The sequence below is a fragment of the Pleurodeles waltl genome, chromosome 9 (genome assembly GCF_031143425.1).
Source record: "Pleurodeles waltl isolate 20211129_DDA chromosome 9, aPleWal1.hap1.20221129, whole genome shotgun sequence".
Taxonomy (NCBI): domain Eukaryota; kingdom Metazoa; phylum Chordata; class Amphibia; order Caudata; family Salamandridae; genus Pleurodeles; species Pleurodeles waltl.
The window spans coordinates 770,646,776-770,665,262 of NC_090448.1; the positions used below are offsets into that span (position 1 = coordinate 770,646,776).

Sequence of the window (18,487 nt, forward strand, 5' to 3'; positions counted from 1 at the left end):
ACGCAGTTGGGGGCTCCTTCTGTAGCTACGAAAGTGGCAAAAGGCAGACAGGGGGGATAAGGGGCTGCCACAAGGCCCAAGGGCCCGGCTGTAGCAAGAGAATCATTGAGGGGCTCGAAGTCCAAGTCCACCTGGTCTTCAAAGAGACGGGTGCCAAAAGTCATGTCCATCAAATTAGCCTGGACATCCCCCGAAAATCCAGACGTCCTCAACCAGGCAGCATGGCACCTCCGAGCCACTGTTGTCAAAACCACTCTGCCCTGTGAGTCGGTTGTGTCCAGTCACAAGGAATAGTGAATTTTGCTCTGTCCCTCCCACCAGTAACTGTAAGAGAGTACGGCCCAGGATTCCTCCAGGACGTGTGGCAGCACATGCACAACTGTATTCCAGAGCGTGTAGGAATAATGGCCCAAAAGGCATGCAGTGGTAACGGACCGGAATGGTGGGCTGGAGGAAGAAAAAATATTCTTCTCAAGTATATCCAATCTTTTAGATTCCCTATCCGGGGGTGCAGAGTGGAACTTGCCCAGGGAAATGAAGGCTTGGATGGTCAAGCTCTCAGGGGTGGGGTGCTGCATCAGAAAGCTTGAGTCCCAAGGAGCGTGGCCATGGTGACGGCAATTGTCCTGTTCACAGGAGCCCCCGTGCTGGGTTTGGACCAGGTACCCGGTAGGGCATCTGTAAGGGCTTCATTAAACGGGAGCATCCGTTCTGAGGTGGAAGCTCCAGGGTGAAGCACCTCTGTTAGGAGCTTAGTCCTGACTGCCACCGAAGCAACTCAAGACCTCAGCTGCTCTTCTCACCACCCTGGAATAGGAAACTCCCTCCTCTGTAGCCATGGTAGAGGGAGAAAGCATGCCAACATCCAGTCCACTGGCCTCACCCAAGTCTGTACGCCAGTCCATAGTTTCTTGGAGCTGGTGTTCTAAAGGGTCCAGCGACCCCTCCCATTCCTCACCGTAACCTAGCCCATAAGAAAGGGGCTTAGTATCCGACATAAGAGCAAGGCTCCTCCTGGCATCAGAGTCGGCGTCATACAATGCCCATCTCGCTCTGTGTCAGATTCTACAATAAGAATGAAGGTTGCCGCCGTCCATGGGCACGGGTGGTGCCCGGGAGTGTCAGCACCAACGTTGAGGAATTTCAGCGTGGTATGACTGACGTCGGTCCAGATCCAGGACTGGACCCATCGGTGCTCCTCTAAACTGGCGTGGAACCCAAAAGGGGCCCCTCCAACTCCGCAGGGCCCAAAGGTACTTCAGCGGAGTCGGGCTCCCTAAAAATGAGGCTTATGGCCTCATAAAATTTTTGTCGTTGTGCAGGGGTCCCTCTGTCTCGGAAACTCCAGGAGGCACAGAGTCGGCCCAGGCACAGGTTCCTGGGCCGATGGATGGCAAGAAGTCAAAGAATGCTTCAACTTCTTCCTATTCTTGCAACTCGACTTACCCGATCGTCCCAAGGACTTGGAGAGGACAACGACAATAGGGGACCCTGCACCCCTCCCAAGACCTTCCTCTCGACCGGGACCTCAACGTATGGAGTTCAACGTCGAGCTGCCATCAGCTTCAGGGATCGCTCCCTCAAAGCCTTTGTATGCATAGCCCTAGACTCAGCGAACGACTTCAGGTCGTGGTCATGCTCCAGGCATCAAAGACACACGAGGTGTGGATCCATCACCAACATCGCCCAATTACACGATCAGCAGGGTTTAATCCTGGCCTTTCTCAATGAGATACTCAAACCACAAGGAGTACAAAGCTCAAAAAAATCTTCAACAAAAGTAAAAAAAAGGACCAGCAAAAAGTGACTGAGAGGTAGCTCCCTTCAGATCGGCACTAGCTGGCACGGAAATAAAAGAACGGACCTAAGGGCGCCAAGGTGGCACCTACATAGGACCTGCAACGTCATTTACAGCACAGACGACAATGGATGGGGAGGCGATCGATACCACCTAACAGTGCCCAAGGGTACTGCTCAGAATAATCTCTGGATCAAGCTGATGCCTGGGGGAAATTCAAAGCTAAGAAACCTGCAACTAGTAGTCTCTTCAGATAAACATGATCAAGGAGCGAAAACGAAATGCAGTCAAATCAAAAAATAATCCATGAGACACAACACTGTGCTCATTTCATTAACATAGCCCCACTATGGCGAACACATGCGCACTTCTTAAAAGATTTATCGCACTGCTCTTGTTGCAGACGATTTCCTAAGTGTGATGGGTATGCCCAGACGTGGGTCTTGTGCTGAATGTGCAACAGGATTAAAGATATATCACTCTAACAACACTTTAGTAAAGTCAAAACAGGTCTGGGGTTGCTTGTGTTGCCATGACCTGGTCCAGCAGTTCTGACTGGATTGTTCTTACTGGACAAAGACTAAGGCTCAGCCTGAGCGATTGCCAGAGACAGAGATTACTTTAAGCATTCTGTCCATCACTTTGTTCTTGTTGCAGATTACAAAAGAAGCACATCCAGGATTTATCCTTAACCAATTACAAGCAGCAATTTCACAGTAAGATAAAGAAAATGAACGTGGTCTACAGGTGGGATTTAAGAAGCTTTCAGAATGTCCTACGGCCCCTCTACTCGCTCATGGTCTCTCGAAGTTCCATCAAATGGGCTGTAATGTATACATGCTAAGTGGCAAAATCTATTTTGTGCTTTCTATTTGAGTAACACATGTAAATTTACTAATTTATATAATTCCTTGAATTCTGTGATTTTAGGCTTTTATAGACACAACCAGAGAGGCTGACCTCAGGTAAGCCAGTAAAGGACCCATATTAATGAGGGTAACTTTTAGAAGCTACCAAGGCCTTCAGTGAGCGCTGGGATAAATGATCAAATCTTTGCTGTGATCCATTACACTAGTGTGGATTTTCACCCTTACACACCCAAACTCAAAACACATGCACTCTGCGTAAACTCCTTGTCTAAGATTCTCCAACAAATTCCAGCTTAAGAACTCTGCAAACTTAAGTGGCAGCCACCCTCTAACACCTGCACTAAAAACCCTTGAAATTCTGTACCCCAAAACACTGTAACCGCTTTCCCCAGTCCAAAGCAGTTCGATCTGCAAGTACCTATACTTGAAACATCTGCATTTCTGATACTGCCAAGGAAACCTCCAAACACCCATCCCATAAGCTCCTGCCTCGCACAACCATTATTAATCCAGGGACTTTCTAAAGCAGACAATAAATGTATGGCCATTTCATTCCCTCTAACACAGCAGTCGCCCTCTCAGTGTTCCCATGTTTCACCCCCTCTTTTAGCCTTATAGCTCACCTGCTTTCCGGCAACTCTAGCTGGGCCACATCTGCCTGCAGGAAAGTGATGTTGCCACGCTGACCATTATCCTCTTTGTTCTTGTCCAGAAAGTTCTGCATAAAGTCCACAGCTGTCACGTGGTTGGCGAGCTTGGCCAGGTGCCCGGTGAAGCGACTGTGGAAGTGGAATAAAGGATACAAACACATTGATCTTTGGTGACAATAAGTGTGGGCCAGATTCCAGTGGTTAACACAAAATGATCCCACACCGCAACCCGTTGCGCCTCCAAAATGTGATGAACTGGCAGTGGTGTTGGATGCACTGTTTGTAATGGCTGTGATTGTGGTAATTGTGTTGTTGGTAGGACAAGTGATTGTAAAGGTGGTTGTGGTGAAAAATACAGTGGTAGTTGTGGTGGTTGCAATGTTGAGGTGGTAATGGTGGAGGTGGTAACACTATGTGATAATGGTGGTTGTGGCTTGGCAGTGGTGGTGGTAGTGATGGTGGTGTTATGGTGCTAACAGTAGTGCTGGTTATTTGTGGTCATGGTAATTGTATCAGTAGTCATAATGATGCCGGTGAGGTAATTGCAGAAGTGGTGGTAATAATGGTGGTAGTGGAAATAGCAGTAGAAATGATAGGTTGTAATGGTGGTGGTGGTAACTGTAGTTCTGGTAATGGCTGTGATAAGGCGGTGGTGGCTCTAATAATGGTAATTGTTGTGGTGGTGGCTATGACCTAAAATGCAACAGACCTGTGTGAAAACAAAAAAACAATTAGGTGGCCATCTAAAGGTCAGGTTGGCACTTAAGTGCTGACAAACACATTTGTAAAAGCCTGTAGCTGTAAAAATACAAACTACTGATTTATTTCTGGATTGCAGGCATAAGATACATAATTGAAAGTGTGGTGATTGTGTATTGCAATGCAAGTTCTCCGTAGAAAGTGGAATAATATACAAAACAGCCAAAAGCATCGGTGGAGAGAGAGGATAATACTTCTGAGGACGGAGCCAAACACTCTATGTTTGTTTAAAAGTATTTGTAACAATACCAGCTGAACTCCCAAGCAGGCCAAAAAAAAGACAACAATGCTCATTCGGACACAGATGATGTAAATCTCAGTCCGAGCTGACAATTCTTCGTACAAAAGAAGCAGAAGAGATTACCAGGAAGGTAACTGGAGTGAGAAAAAAATACTACTGTGCTAGTCACATTGATACTACAAACCAAACAGCAGAAATGTTCAGTATCTACAACAAACCGTCAAAACCAGAAGCCGTATGAAGTACAAAACACACCGGGTTCAATATCACCACACTACAAAGATGTAGTTTTTTTTTTTAAAGTCACAAATATCTGGGCGTCTGTCATAATCAACCATCAAACCTTTCTTTAACTAATGTTGTGAATAATAAATCAGAGCTTCAGCAGTATATCAGATTTACAGTAGGCACCAAGACAAACGCTCATATCTGGATCCATGTACCTGTCTGAAACAACTGTTTTGTAACATATCTTCTGGTATTATCCCTCAGCTAAACTCCTCACTCTCCTCTTCGGTTGTAAACAGCCAACTGAAACCAGCTACGCCATGACCTTCAAATAAATGTCCACTCAATGAGAGCTACTGGGGTAGCACTGACTGACATCTTAGAGGATCTCCTCAGTAGACTTCAAGACAGGCCAGCAAGATGTCCCGATTCTTTTGGAACTTTCTGCTGCCAATGACACCACAGACCATGACATTCTGCTGCACAGTCAGAGTTTGGTTAAGAATCTTTGATGCCCATCAAAAATGAATCAGCTCCTTCCTTCATATGGAGCAATTTCATATGAGATCTCCCATCTTGTGGTTCTCAACGTGGGGTCCCCCGGGGTTTGAATCTCTCACTGTTCTTCTTTAAACACCACAGTAGTGCCCAACCTCAGCTACTAGACCCCTGGAAGATCCACTTTCAGGTGCACCCCAACACCACCCAACTTGACATAAGTCTGAAGCAAACTCTGAGGGACACAATAACATCAGTACTGTCTATAGATATACAACCATCAATGAGTTAGTGCTTACTTCATGTAAATGGGCCAAAACTAGAAATTCTAATCTTGGGTGGTTATGAAACTACTCTCTAACATTTTCATGTCTCACCAGCCCAGTACATCCACCCTCTACTTAGTACAATTTAGAAAAACAAGGGTTCATCTTTGGCATGAGCCTTCCATTCAGTCCGCAAATCAATACTATGATGTGGGGTGTCAGCATACAACAATTCTGATTCCACAAAACGCTCCTCCTCTTCCAAGCTTCACCTCAAATTGAATTTACAATATGTCAGGTACTGAGATGGCTAGAGATGGTACCTTGACCTTTAATAGGACTATAGTTCCATGCCTTGTTGATCCTGATTAGACAACTACAGAGGTTTCAAATCAAGCCATTAAGATGTACCTAAACTTAAGTAAATTTGGCCCAGTGTCAAACCAGGCCAGAAAAAGAACCAATGCCTTTCAATGGATGCAAAGATTACATTTATATCACTCTGCATTGCACACACAGCCTATTAGACTAAACGCCCATCACATTTAAAAAAGAGGGCACCACATTACATCCCAACTAGAAATCTTTGTTGACCATCACAACTGACCTCCCATCTTGAATCATCAGAAAAACGAAAGCCACTATCTGCAAGCAGCAGAACCCATCTCAAGACTGGTTCAGCGGACACAGTTAAGAATGTCTTAATACTGACAACCACTTAATTCTACAAATTCTGCCTTTTAATGCATCTCTATAGTGTCCTACTTCTTTATGCTTTGAGCTCCTATTGCAGTATTTACTAGCACCCAAAGTTACATTATTAAACACTTAAATATATAAATAACATTTGTCTATCTTCTCTTTCCTTCATTATCGCCTACTATTCTGTATCTCTATCAGCCACTCTCTAACTCGCTCTTTTTTCTCATGCTGGCTATCTTTACCTCTTTGTCCTCCTCTGTTTCCCTCTCTCCTAAGTCAGCAGAGCTGAAGGTCAAGCTCGGACTAGAGAAGTGGCCCACTGAAGAATATGAGTAGGGGTTCACCAAACGGAGCTGTGAGAAGATGTTTAATTCCCACTCTTGCACAGAGTACAAGTTTATGTACTGTTGCAAGACTGGAAAATGCATGTCAGAAAGAATGCTTGGGCCCTTGTTGCAATGTATTGCTTTGCCCTTATTACCACTCTATAGGGCGCTGAAAAACTTAAACACATGGGTAGCATGGTACACGATTTTGGTAGTGTTGTTGAAGGATGTTGTCTTCGTTTAAAGCCCATTTGAGAAGTGTTTCCAAGTTCTGTGTGAAGACCAACGAGGTGCAATTATCATGTTATGAGATGCTGTCTTGGTGGTGTGATGGACGAGAAGTGTGATAGTAGACATGTATTTTATAGTTTGGGTTACACTGTATTCGATGCGCAACCAAGCTGGCATGCCAGAGAGGCATTCTGATCATTACTGTAATTCTGAGAGATGATGGTATGTCTTGGTTAACAGTCTGGTTGGACGCCAGGGTACCTCTAGGTCTTGTGCCTGACGGACACAATACTTCGGTTGTGAACTACTCGTAGATCCAGGACATGTTGGTTGGTATCTGGATTGCCTCTAGGTTTGAGGCCTAGCAGGGATATGTTTGTTGCACTATGTGTCATCCCGGGGTCTGATACATGGGAGGAACGGACTAGTTTTGTCCCTGTATTGCATTCAGGTCTGGTGCCTTGGGGTAGCAGTCTGGCTGTGCCTTGGGTTTTCTACAGGAATTATGTCCTTTAGTCAGTCTAGTCAGTACCCAATGTTCTCTCTCTGGTGTTTGTCAGTGTTCCTGTGGCAATGAGTACAAATGTCCATATGCAGTACATGAAGACAAATCGCAGTCAATGGAACCAACAAACTGTCTGACCTTACCCTATCCCAGCTCCTAACTCCAGCACAGTGCGACCGTCAATGCTGGGCAGCATGCTGATGATCTCAGGCTTTTCCTTCGCTGATAAGACACGGGCACTAGAGTCCAGCATCATCTCCTCCACTGTAGCAGCCTTGGAGTGCTCTTCCCAAAACTGTGTCATGCTCTTTCGAGCACTACCTAAATGGAGGAACAAAGGACAGGTGAGTCGACAGGAAGTAGCTGTGAGAGACAGCAAGTCTTGCTGCATATTTTATCGCTTGGCTAAACGAGACAGATAAATGTATTGTTTGGTCACTCACCATTTACTCTTCAACCTTAAAGATCAGGACAATTAGATAGTTATCTACTGCCTGCCAGATGACGCCTTTATGCTTACTCAATACCACCTCTATCTCCAGATAACGCACACATATAACCACATATCTGGTAAAGCAGCTAACCAAGTAACTCAGCTAGCGCCTAAGCCTTCTGTCCAGACCTACAGCCACTCATGCTAAACTTCATAATCCAACAAACATACAGTTATTAAAACAAACCTGTTATAAGCCGTAACAGAACGACAAGCATATGACTGATGTTACAGCACAAAAACCAAAGCAAACTGAGCTATGACGGAATCCTATAAATCAGGAGAGGAAGGTCCAGGAGTATTTTAGTTCTACCAGGACACACTGATGGCAGAACGTGCGCTATGTAAATAAGACCAACATAATATAACCAAATTATGAATAATCAAACACTTGACCAAAGCTCTACTTCAGCTGGAAAAGGGTGCGCTAGGGCAAAATCTACTGAACTTTTAACTAACGAAATCTACCACTCAGATAAAGGAACATATGACGTCACTTCAAATCACCAGGTTACAAGCCCAGGACCTGACTTACCTCCCAAACAAGTAGATTCCCTCATATCTCTATAATGAAGTCTAGACTGAGCACCTCCAAATGGTAATATTAATTTTTAAATGTCTTTATCAAACTTTAAATAAGCAGAACGAAACAGAACGAGAGGTTCTGCACACGGACAAAACTGTTCCCAATGACTTCCTAAAGATTTCCATCTATTCTGTGGGATTTACCATCAATGCTTAATGTCCAAGACGGAAAAGACGGTTATTTATCTGGAAGTGTTTCCTCTGCTCTACACGGTGTAGCCATTTTCTCTTGAGCCTTTGTGCAGGGAAGGAAATGGACCCCCTGGCAGCCCTTTGAAAAGTGACATATAGCAATAATTGGGGTTTAGTGTTCTCCGCAAGCCCGGTGCTCTGGTGTCGCTGCACCTGCTGCACCAATGTAAGCTAGCCCTTGGCTCTACGATGAACAACTATCGGTAGTTCAAGGACCACAACTCTCTACAACACGTCAACTCACTACAACGAAATAAGTTGTTGAAACAAAAAAGGGCACTGTCTTAGGTCAGTCATGAACAGGGGCGAACCAATAATTAGGAAATAAGGCTATTTCCCGGTCTGGCCTCCGAGTGGTGTAGGCCTGTCGAGAAGTCTCCTGTTCTCGAGTGGGCTTGTGATGAAGATGGAATGTTCTGCACTGAAACAATAGAGACAACCTGCCACTAGTGATCATGACAAATTAGCCTTTCAGATGCGTAAGCGAATGTACTCTCTTCTGATTTTTCTACAACTTAGCACGACTAACGCCTTGTTTAAAAAAATCCAAGTGTTGGCAAAGGCAATATTTTGGCAGTAACTGTCCAGCTCATTGGCCTTGTCAGTGCTTGATTTGTTCTGTCATGTCTGTGTTTTTATAGCACTTAATTGTTGGAGGATCTTTTGGGGTATCGTTATATATATCTTTGATAGAAATTGGCTAAAAGCAAATATGTTTTGTGCTCAAAACCCATGCGTTGTCATAGAAGTCACTGGCACTGAACTGAACTGGGTGTGTTACAGCAGAATGCCATCATCACTCACAGTAAGTGACACTAATGGCTGGAGTGGGCTTGCCCACTGATTGGCCTATACTATAGTGGGCAAGACAAAATTTGTGATCTCTCTCTCTCCTTTATTTCAAAATTTGATGGACTACAGCGAATTTCAAACCTTAATTCTCGCCTATCCCAAAGGTTCTACTGACTTCGGTGAACTCTCATATCCATCTGACACTCGTCTTCTTTTTATTTAAAGCATTAACTTTCGACCTCATCGCCTCTGGGCAAGCAGGTTGCTCCATTGAATTGAGAGCGCGTCCTGGAAAATTACAGACATGCTGAGGGAACAAAAACAGAACACGGTGTTCCACCCAGGCTGTGTACATAATGCTGCGGAGGCCTGCATGCCTTGGAACACGGCCATGGGTGTGCACGGGCTCTGGCGACGTAAACTGCTCTTCTGCTGAAAATCTCATATAGCCAATGTTGTCAATTTAGACAGATTATTTGAGGGTAAGAGTCCCTAAGTACAATGAAATAACGACTATTTGCCTTTACCGTCAAGCTCAGTCACTCTGCATCATCGTTGAAAGGCGACCCTAGTGGGCTGTTTATGATACCAGCGAGTTAGCCTGTAGCTGGGATAATAAACGGGGGGGTGGGGGGGAGGCTCCAGCACTCCGCCTTTTATCCTGTGGGTGAGGGGGGTGTAGAGGTGGACAACCCAACAAATCTACAGCCGAGCCAAGGGTCTGGCTCGGATCTGAGAGCCTGTGCACGAGAAAAACCATTAAAGTGTTTGCCCGGTAAATTACACAACGCAACAAACATCACAGAAAATATGGTAATTTTGGTTCAAAATTGGAAAAAAGTTTATACTTGTAACTTGTGAAGCTTTGGCATTAATACATCACATTATAGTGCTGCATTGACAAGTAATTACTAAAAGTTAAACTTTAAAAAAATTAACCATAACTGCACTAGGGGCAAGACATGTAAACCTTGTACTTGGCCCAGATTATAGAGCAACATTATCGTCTATTACCACAAGCAAAATAGTTTTTTTTTACTACTGGTATTCTGAACTCATATTCAAAAGTGCTTTTTATACGGGATAATGACGAAAAAAAGTTTTAGTGCAAATTAATTGCCTAAAATCACACAATGTAAGTGGGTAAGCCGCAAGTCATCCAGATTTTCTAGTTTCACTTTGTACAAAACAGACAGCAAATTGGGATCATTTGTCTTTCCTCATGTCAAAGCTATGGTTTTCATTTCTTTGTGCATGTTCCTGCAGTTTTTATATAGCATGAACTCTATCTGAAGGTATTGGAGTGTCGCACATGACCATCAATTGCATTACACAAGGTCATATTGGTTGTTTATTGACACTTGAAGATTAAGGGCCTGATTCTAACTTTGGAGGACGGTGTTAAACCGTCCCAAAAGTGGCGGATATACCACCTACCGTATTACGAGTTCCATAGGATATAATGGACTCGTAATACGGTAGGTGGTATATCCGCCACTTTTGGGACGGTTTAACACCGTCCTCCAAAGTTAGAATCAGGCCCTAAGTGATTTGTACGGAATCGCAGGATGTTGAGCCGACAGTGAGACTCGAACCTGGTTCCCTAGTCCAAGTCGGCAGCACTGACCATAACGGCACATCCTGGGTTGAGAGAGAGGCAAAAGCCAGATGAAAGCTCGGCCTGCAATGGGATGGGCTCGAGGTTCCAAAAGGATAGCGAGCTGAGCCAGGCTTCAGACTTGAGCTTTCAGTGGCTGGTCCCCCTGGGGGAGGGGAGAGAAGGGAGGTGGGGGGAGGGGGCAACTTGAGGCTCGAGCCAGGCTTAAATCAGAGGCTTTGCTCTGGCTCGACTCGAGGTCCCCTGTGACCCTCGAACTCAAAACGAACGGGCTTAAATGTGGCTTTTCAATGCCACACAGCCTCCAAAATCATGAATCAAGAATTAAAAGATAAGCCTAAACGTTTGGTGTTGCAAAAAGAGAAAAAGACTCTCTGCTTGAGATACTCTGCTCTGATGAAGTGCATGCTTAAAGATGCCTTTCCCTTTCAACTCCTCTTTCCTGTGACCCTGTGCTGTGGGATAGCTGCTGTGGCTCCCATGAAGCTCAGAGAGCATTCCCCCCCTAATCGTTCTGTCTAGTGCTCACATGTTTCACGCAGGAGTTGCTGATGAGCTGTATAGCTTTTGGAGGGGACAACATAAAATGGACTTGCACAACCATTTCCATCATAGCTCAGTTTTCGTCTACAGATATCCACGAGTGACTATATACAGATATGGTGAGTCACTTGCCGAATTCTGCAAGTATTTAGTTGGCAGGTTTGAGAGGAATTTGCGCAGTTGATATGTTTACCGTTAATCAAAGAATTCAGATCCCCGTGCAAACAGGAATTTGAGCAATGATCGCAATTTACCACCTGACACCGCCAGTCACACACCCAAACTGTATTCATATTCGAGTCCTACCTAGGCCGTTGAAATCATCTAGATATTGGCCACTGGGGCTTCATCACATCTGGCTGCAGTGAACCTCTGCTTGACCGATGGGACTTGTCTCGGTACTTTTTAGAAAGTGAAAGAGAACCATTGGGCTCATTCTCTTCACAGCGAGGAACAACCTGGATCTTTTCTGTCAGACTACTTACTGCCAGAGTGGGCTCCTCCATTAGGGCGGAGGAGCGTCGCCCCCAAGCCAGCAGCAGAAGCTGCAAACTTTTCACCACGAAGGGATAATAAAATAGGTTTATTATCCCTTTGTGGTGGAAGGGGTGGGGGAACAGTGGAGCACCAAGGGGACTGTACTGTGCACTCCCCTCAGAACATATGTGTGTTTGGCCGGCCGGCTCGGGCCAGCCTAACGCACGTGCTGTAGGCTCTCTCCAGCCCAGCAACACGGTTGAGCCTGCAGAGGCTCCCAGTCTGCCTGGAAGCACCCAGCCAGAGAGCTCCCAACCAATCCTGATGCTGCTTTGAGCAGCGCCAGGATTGGCAGCAGGGTAGGATGGGAGCCTGTGCCTGCCGGCAGCCTGGGGAAACAGAGGAGAGGTTCGGCAGGGAGCGGGTATGTTTTTATTTTATTTTCCTTTAATTCATTTTCTGACCCGCTCCTGCGCGATACCTCCACCTGCGCGCATGCCAACCCCGCCCCCCTCCTTATTAACGATGCGAGCCGTGACTGCTTGCTGCCGTCTTTACTGCTGGAGGAACACCCTTTGCCAAAAAGCCATTCTTCAGCCAAAGAGAGAAGGAGTCAAGCACAAACTACCCACTCCTCTCCAGGGACTGTTGAAGCCTTCTCATGAGGAAGGGCAAGTTACAGAGAACAGTGGTCCATGAGTTGCTGCCTGCGCTAAGACAAGATGGTTACCTCTTATGCTGTGGACCGCCACATCCTCGTCTTCAGCCATCTGCCTTAGGTCTCGTCCTAAATGGCTGCTGCCTAGTAAAATCTTTGATCTGGTTTGGCTGGGCTTGGTCTGGAGACACACAGGGCCTCCTAGGATTTCAAAACACAGCCACTTCTTAAACTATTTTGGTGGCTGCAAGTTAATTTGTCCCTAAGGGATTGTCATCCATTTTTAAAGGATAGTGAAGCCTGTAGAACAACCAACAAAAGAGTTTTCAACTAGAACATGTGGTTGCTAAGATACTGGTCTTAAAAGCCTGAAGGAGGGTTTCACCAACAGTGTTGTGTGTGGTATACTCTAATTTACTAGGTTTAAGAAACCCCTATAATCCACTCTGCAGGTGTGTAAGATAAAACAGAAGAATCTGCGCCAGACATAGCAAATTGCTTCTACTTGGGCTGCCTGCACGTCACAGGACTGCCAGGTGCAGTCCAGAGTGACATAGGCTGCTCACAGTAATACTGATTGGCTCGCAGTAACCAATCCAAACTGCCTTGAAACAGACTTCTTTTCTGGCTGGTTGAAAGGGTGGCCAACCAGATTGCAACTGAACTGCATTCATCTTATAATTGGGCTGGTGATCTTGCAGTAGACAAAGGACCACTGTGCAATACTGTCTTCTGTCTGTATTTCATAAGTCTGTGTCAAGGAAAACTGATCTTAAAATAGCAGATTTGTCTCATGGTTTGCACCCGTTGACCAGTCTATTACCACTCATGCCTTTAGAACGAATATGCTTTTACTACGCCTGCCATTACAAAGAATGTCGTGAAGGAATGAATAGGAAAAGCATATTTTCAAAGGTTTTGTAGGTAAGTTGTAAGTATATATATATATATACACCTCAACAAAATGTTACCAAATTTATTTTTTACCAGCCGTCAGCTGCTGTCTGGAAAGTTTTGGGGTGATCTGTGAAATGGGGACAGAGAAAAAGGAGGGGTCCCAAAACAGTTTTCTCCATAGCGATTTTGAACAGTGATAGCGCCAAAAATACTGGACGGAATTACACCTAATTTGGCAGAAAGGTCCGGGTCCAGAAAGCGACCTTTTTGTGATTTGATATGAATCCGTGTGTATGTATATATATTATTATATAGGATTCAGAGGGAAAAGAATGGCCCTGATTAGCTGGCCGCAGCCTGTGCCATTGTGTTTCATGCATTCCGAGTGGGGGTGGAGGGGGATTCAAGTGTAAAAACATGTAAGAGGTCAGGATACAGGCATCCTGGCCCCATAGGGCACATGGAGAGATCCTTCATGGGCAAAAAAATTGCCCTTTTTTTCCGGCCAGTCTGTGGATCTTCCTCGAATACTCCTCAGATCCTTGGGAAAAGCGAAGCCTTGATTGACTTGCCACAACCTCACACAAATATTAACATATATGTTAAAATAGACATAGAAATTCACTAAAAAACTAAAAAACTAAAAGAACATTACAGGGATGTTATAGTTAGGTTCTGAATTTACTCGTACAAAACCACAGAAATTCAGCAGTTATAGTTAGTTTTCTTTCAAGTAACGAAAACTCGCACCCTAAGTTAACTATAACTCATTCCTTTGCCATGCACAGCTAATTACTCCACATATTATATCATTGATGACATATTCTGTGTTATCTTTCATAGTCTCACTGCAACATTTGCAATAAAATTATTGATGAGACACATGTGTATGGGTTTTTGGGATGCAGGTGAAATGTAACGGTTTAGGGACGGCTATGGGTGTTTGGACAGCAAGGGCAATTTTAGGGTTTAGGGTTCGTATGTGTTTCTGGGTGGCAAGGGAATGTTTAGGGTGGGGATGGGTTTTTGGGTGGCAAGAATATTTTTAAGGTTTAGGGTGAGTATGAGTTTTTGGCTGGCCAAGGAATTTTTAGGGTTTCGGGTGGGTATGGGGGGTATGGTGATTTTTAGGGTGGGTATGGGAGGTGGTTGGATTAACATATGGTCATTAAAATGACATTATGCTAAAAAAAAAAAAAAAGAAATTCACTGGAAAAAAAAAAAAAAAAGGTTACAGGGACGTAATACTTAGGAAATAGAACTTAAAAACAGAGAAATTCACTTAAAAAAACCAAAGGCTACAGGGACGTTATGGTTAGGCTCTCATTTTAAACGTACAAAACCAAGCAATTATAGTTAAAGTTATTTCAAGTAACTATAGCTTGTGCCCTATGGTAAGTAGAACTACCGCCCTCGCCATGCACTGCTAATTATCTAAGATATTACAGCACAACACCCTCGATAATGTTACTGTAACATTTGCAGTAATAATATTGATGAGATAACTGTGCATGGTGGGGGTGCAAGTTATAGTTACCTTAGGGCATGAGTTATAGTTACTTGAAATAACTAACTAGAATAGCTGAATATCTATGGTTTTGTACGTTTTAAGCGTGAGTTTAAGTATTACGTCCCTGTAAACTTTGTTTTTTTAAGTGAATTTATATTACGTGGCACCATCTTGGATAGAACACGAGTGTGAGAACAGTATAACTTATAGTAAAAAAAACAGACGTAAAAGAACTGTGGACAGTGAATATTTTGCATTCTGTCCAACAACATGCAAAAGCGCGGTAAAGGGATCAAGGAAGGGGAGACGAAAATTACTAGTGTTCTGGGACTGTGAAACCTAGGAGGGAGGGAGGTGGCAGTGAGAGTGATGCAAATGTCTGCAATATGCGCATGTACTGCCCCGTTACCGGGGACAGTGTGTTCCAGGTGTCCCCCGACAGCACTTCTGTCTCCATGGGTCGCAGAAGATGCCGAAACCAGTTTGTCGGCAACAAGGTTAACCCTTTAAGCTTGAAATGCCAGTGAACATGCAATTTACAGACTTCCTTTCAACTCCACTAAATGAACTGCTCTAAACAGAAACAGACTATATCGAGAAGCCATTCATTTCTGAATTATTGTTTTATCATTACAGGCGCTAGAAAGTTGATTGTTCGAACTATGAAATGTTACAGCTGACTTCATGGTCATAGACTTACCAAAGTCTATTCTGCCAATTCTAGGTTTCTGGCTTTGGGAGAGACTGTGATACATAGAATTGATATTTTAGGTTAATCACTGGTGTTTGTTTTATTTTGGTTATGGGGCCCACCATTCTTCCAGGAGTCAAATAAATGCTCAATTGTGTGTCTGTCATTATGTGAAGCTAATACAGGCTACTTTGCGAGTCTCCCTAATACTGAGAACCTAAAAATACTATTATGTTCTTGTCTAAAATCAGGCACGAGAAATCTCTAGTGGCCATGGGTTACCAGAATATTTTAGCATCAGCAATGCTATGGTTAGGTGTAGGGTGGGCACCAGAACGGAAGAACTGTCCTTTGGTCAAATAGTGCCCTGGGCGAAACCAAAGTTGGCGCCCCTCGTGCTCTTCGTCTTTAATGACCTAGTTGTCCGAGGTCAGAGCCAGGCTTCTGCAGGCTGCTGGAGGTCTGCGCCTCGGGCGCGGGCCCAGCTCACAAATGTGAAAGGCCGGCCATGTGTTAGAATATCATATGGATCCACCACATCATGAGTGTGGACCTGGCTGTGGTTTCTGTTGAGAGTTGTGCTACTAAGCTGTAGTGTTCCCTCCACTTGCGCAATACATTTCTTTGTCTTTGCAAAACTGGCAACAAGTGTGGAGCTGGAGCAGAGGGGTGGCAGGCATTGGAACTAGGGTGACCACCTGGTATGGAGGGAGATTCTGAACATTAGCACAAAGGCTCAAAATTCAGGACACAAGGTCAAAATTCAGAACGCTTAGGACAAAAGGTCAATTTTACAGACAAATCTGAGGAGGTCATGCAATATTATATAAGTAAATATATGGCCAACACAAGTACACGTGAAATAGGTTTATGTTCTTTGGTCTGTATTAGACATAACAGTATTGATCATACGTGTATATGTACCTGGCTTATTTAAAGGTTAACAACTAGAATACACGTACACTAAGCAAAATTTAACCACAAATATAACTGACAGTTGTAATGGAATTCTGTCCCCTTAATAAGAATGTTAGTACCAGAGGCAGAGCATGGGCCAACTGGAAGCAGCGCTATTAGTTTTAGTGTTTGCTTCTGAACCTACAGACTTCTGAGGTTCTTTGTTCCCAAAGAAAAAACAAATAGAAATCGGATTTCAATGTTTCGTATTAATCTGGGGAGAGTACTGACAGACAGAGGGAGAGAATGTACCATATCCACAGGGTCTTGAGAAAGCGGGCAATAAGGCAGCGACCGATGGGCTGGTGCTTGAAGACCTGCTGGGGCTGCTTTTTTAATGCACCTGGCCCGGTTTTATCTCATATTTGTTTATTAACAGGAAACTGGTAGGCTTCTTATGCTTAAGTCCAAGGTTGCAGCATCCCTCTCGCCCCTCACCACCTCACCCAGCGTACCAAGAGAAAGTCTGTGAGCAGCAGAGTTCACACTCCTCTGCCAAGAACATGAGGCATTGTGTAGGGTGAAAGGACTTGAGGGGTTCTGCTTTCACTTCCCACAGAAAACGTAGTGCCGCAAGATGGCTACCACCCCATTCTAGGTGAGGAAATTGAAACGGCATCAGAGATTTAAGTCTATTAAAAAAACATGTAACTGTGATCTTAACCCCATAGGTGCGTGCGTCAGCCACCGGTCGACACACGCACACCCTCCCTGGTGTGGGTCACGACCATTGGCCTTCGCCAGGGAGGGTTTTTTAAAAATCATCCGGTCCTCACACCAGAAGATTTATTTATTTATTTAATACCCATAAGGAGACATGGGTGGTCATTCTGACCCTGGCGGTCTTTGACCGCCAGGGCGGAGGACCGCGGGAGCACCGCCGACAGGCCGGCGGTGCTCCAATGGGGATTCCGACCGCGGCGGTAAAGCCGCGGTCGGACCGGCACCACTGGCGGGGTCCCGCCAGTGTACCGCGGCCCCATTGAATCCTCCGCGGCGGCGCAGCTTGCTGCACCGCCGCGGGGATTCCGACCCCCCCTACCGCCATCCAGATCCCGGCGGTCGGACCGCCGAGATCCGGATGGCGGTAGGGGGGGTCGCGGGGCCCCTGGGGGCCCCTGCAGTGCCCATGCCACTGCCATGGGCATTGCAGGGGCCCCCGTAAGAGGGCCCCTACATGTATTTCACTGTCTGCTGCGCAGACAGTGAAATACGCGACGGGTGCAACTGCACCCGTCGCACAGCTTCCACTCCGCCGGCTCGATTCCGAGCCGGCTTCATCGTGGAAGCCTCTTTCCCGCTGGGCTGGCTGGCGGTCTGAAGGCGACCGCACGCCAGCCCAGCGGGAAAGTCAGAATTACCGCCGCGGTCTTTCGACCGCGGAACGGTAACCTGACGGCGGGACTTTGGCGGGCGGCCTCCGCCGCCCGCCAAGGTCAGAATGAGGGCCATGGTGTCTACCCCACCCAGCTCTGATGTCACAGTTTGTTTTTCCAACCGGAGCAAAAAGTGGAGGTAAGGCTACTTTCTGCTCCAGTAGGAAAAAGGGCCCAAAAGGACCTCCCCAGCTTTTAGGAAGGCCTCATTTGAAAGGCGGAATTCATCCTGAAATTGTTCCCTGGGCATGGATCGCACCTGCGCTACAATCCATGCCCAGGTAAAACCCCACTAGACACCAAGGATGTCATCTGGGCAGGCCGGCCCCATTGAAAATCGACCGATCCCCCCTTCCCCGGGGGCTGTAAAAAATAAACTGTGTTTGCCCTTGAGAGGGGGGGGGTGTGATCGCCCCTCCAGAGGTTAATATATATATATATATATATATATATATATATATATATATATATATATATATATATATATGTTTATCCTTGGGGGGCAACCACGCCCCCCCCCTTTCAGGGGTTTAAAAAACCAATAAATAAACAAACAAAAAAAACTGAAATTGACAGGGGGTCGCCTACGAGTAGGCCTGACCCACTGGGGGATTTTTAAAATGTA

At 45.4% G+C, this 18,487-nt stretch overlaps 1 protein-coding gene across 1 annotated transcript in view; it reads right to left on the reverse strand.

Moving 5' to 3' along the window:
• The window catches only part of LOC138259944 (uncharacterized), a 164,287-nt gene that overhangs the window by 101,296 nt on the left and 44,504 nt on the right, over positions 1-18,487 (reverse strand). The window contains exons 2-3 of the mRNA XM_069207940.1: positions 7,217-7,394; positions 3,291-3,446 (exon numbers count right to left, since the gene is read on the reverse strand). Of these exons, the coding sequence (XP_069064041.1) occupies positions 3,291-3,446; positions 7,217-7,394 (334 nt within the window). The remainder of the gene's footprint in view (positions 1-3,290; positions 3,447-7,216; positions 7,395-18,487) is intronic.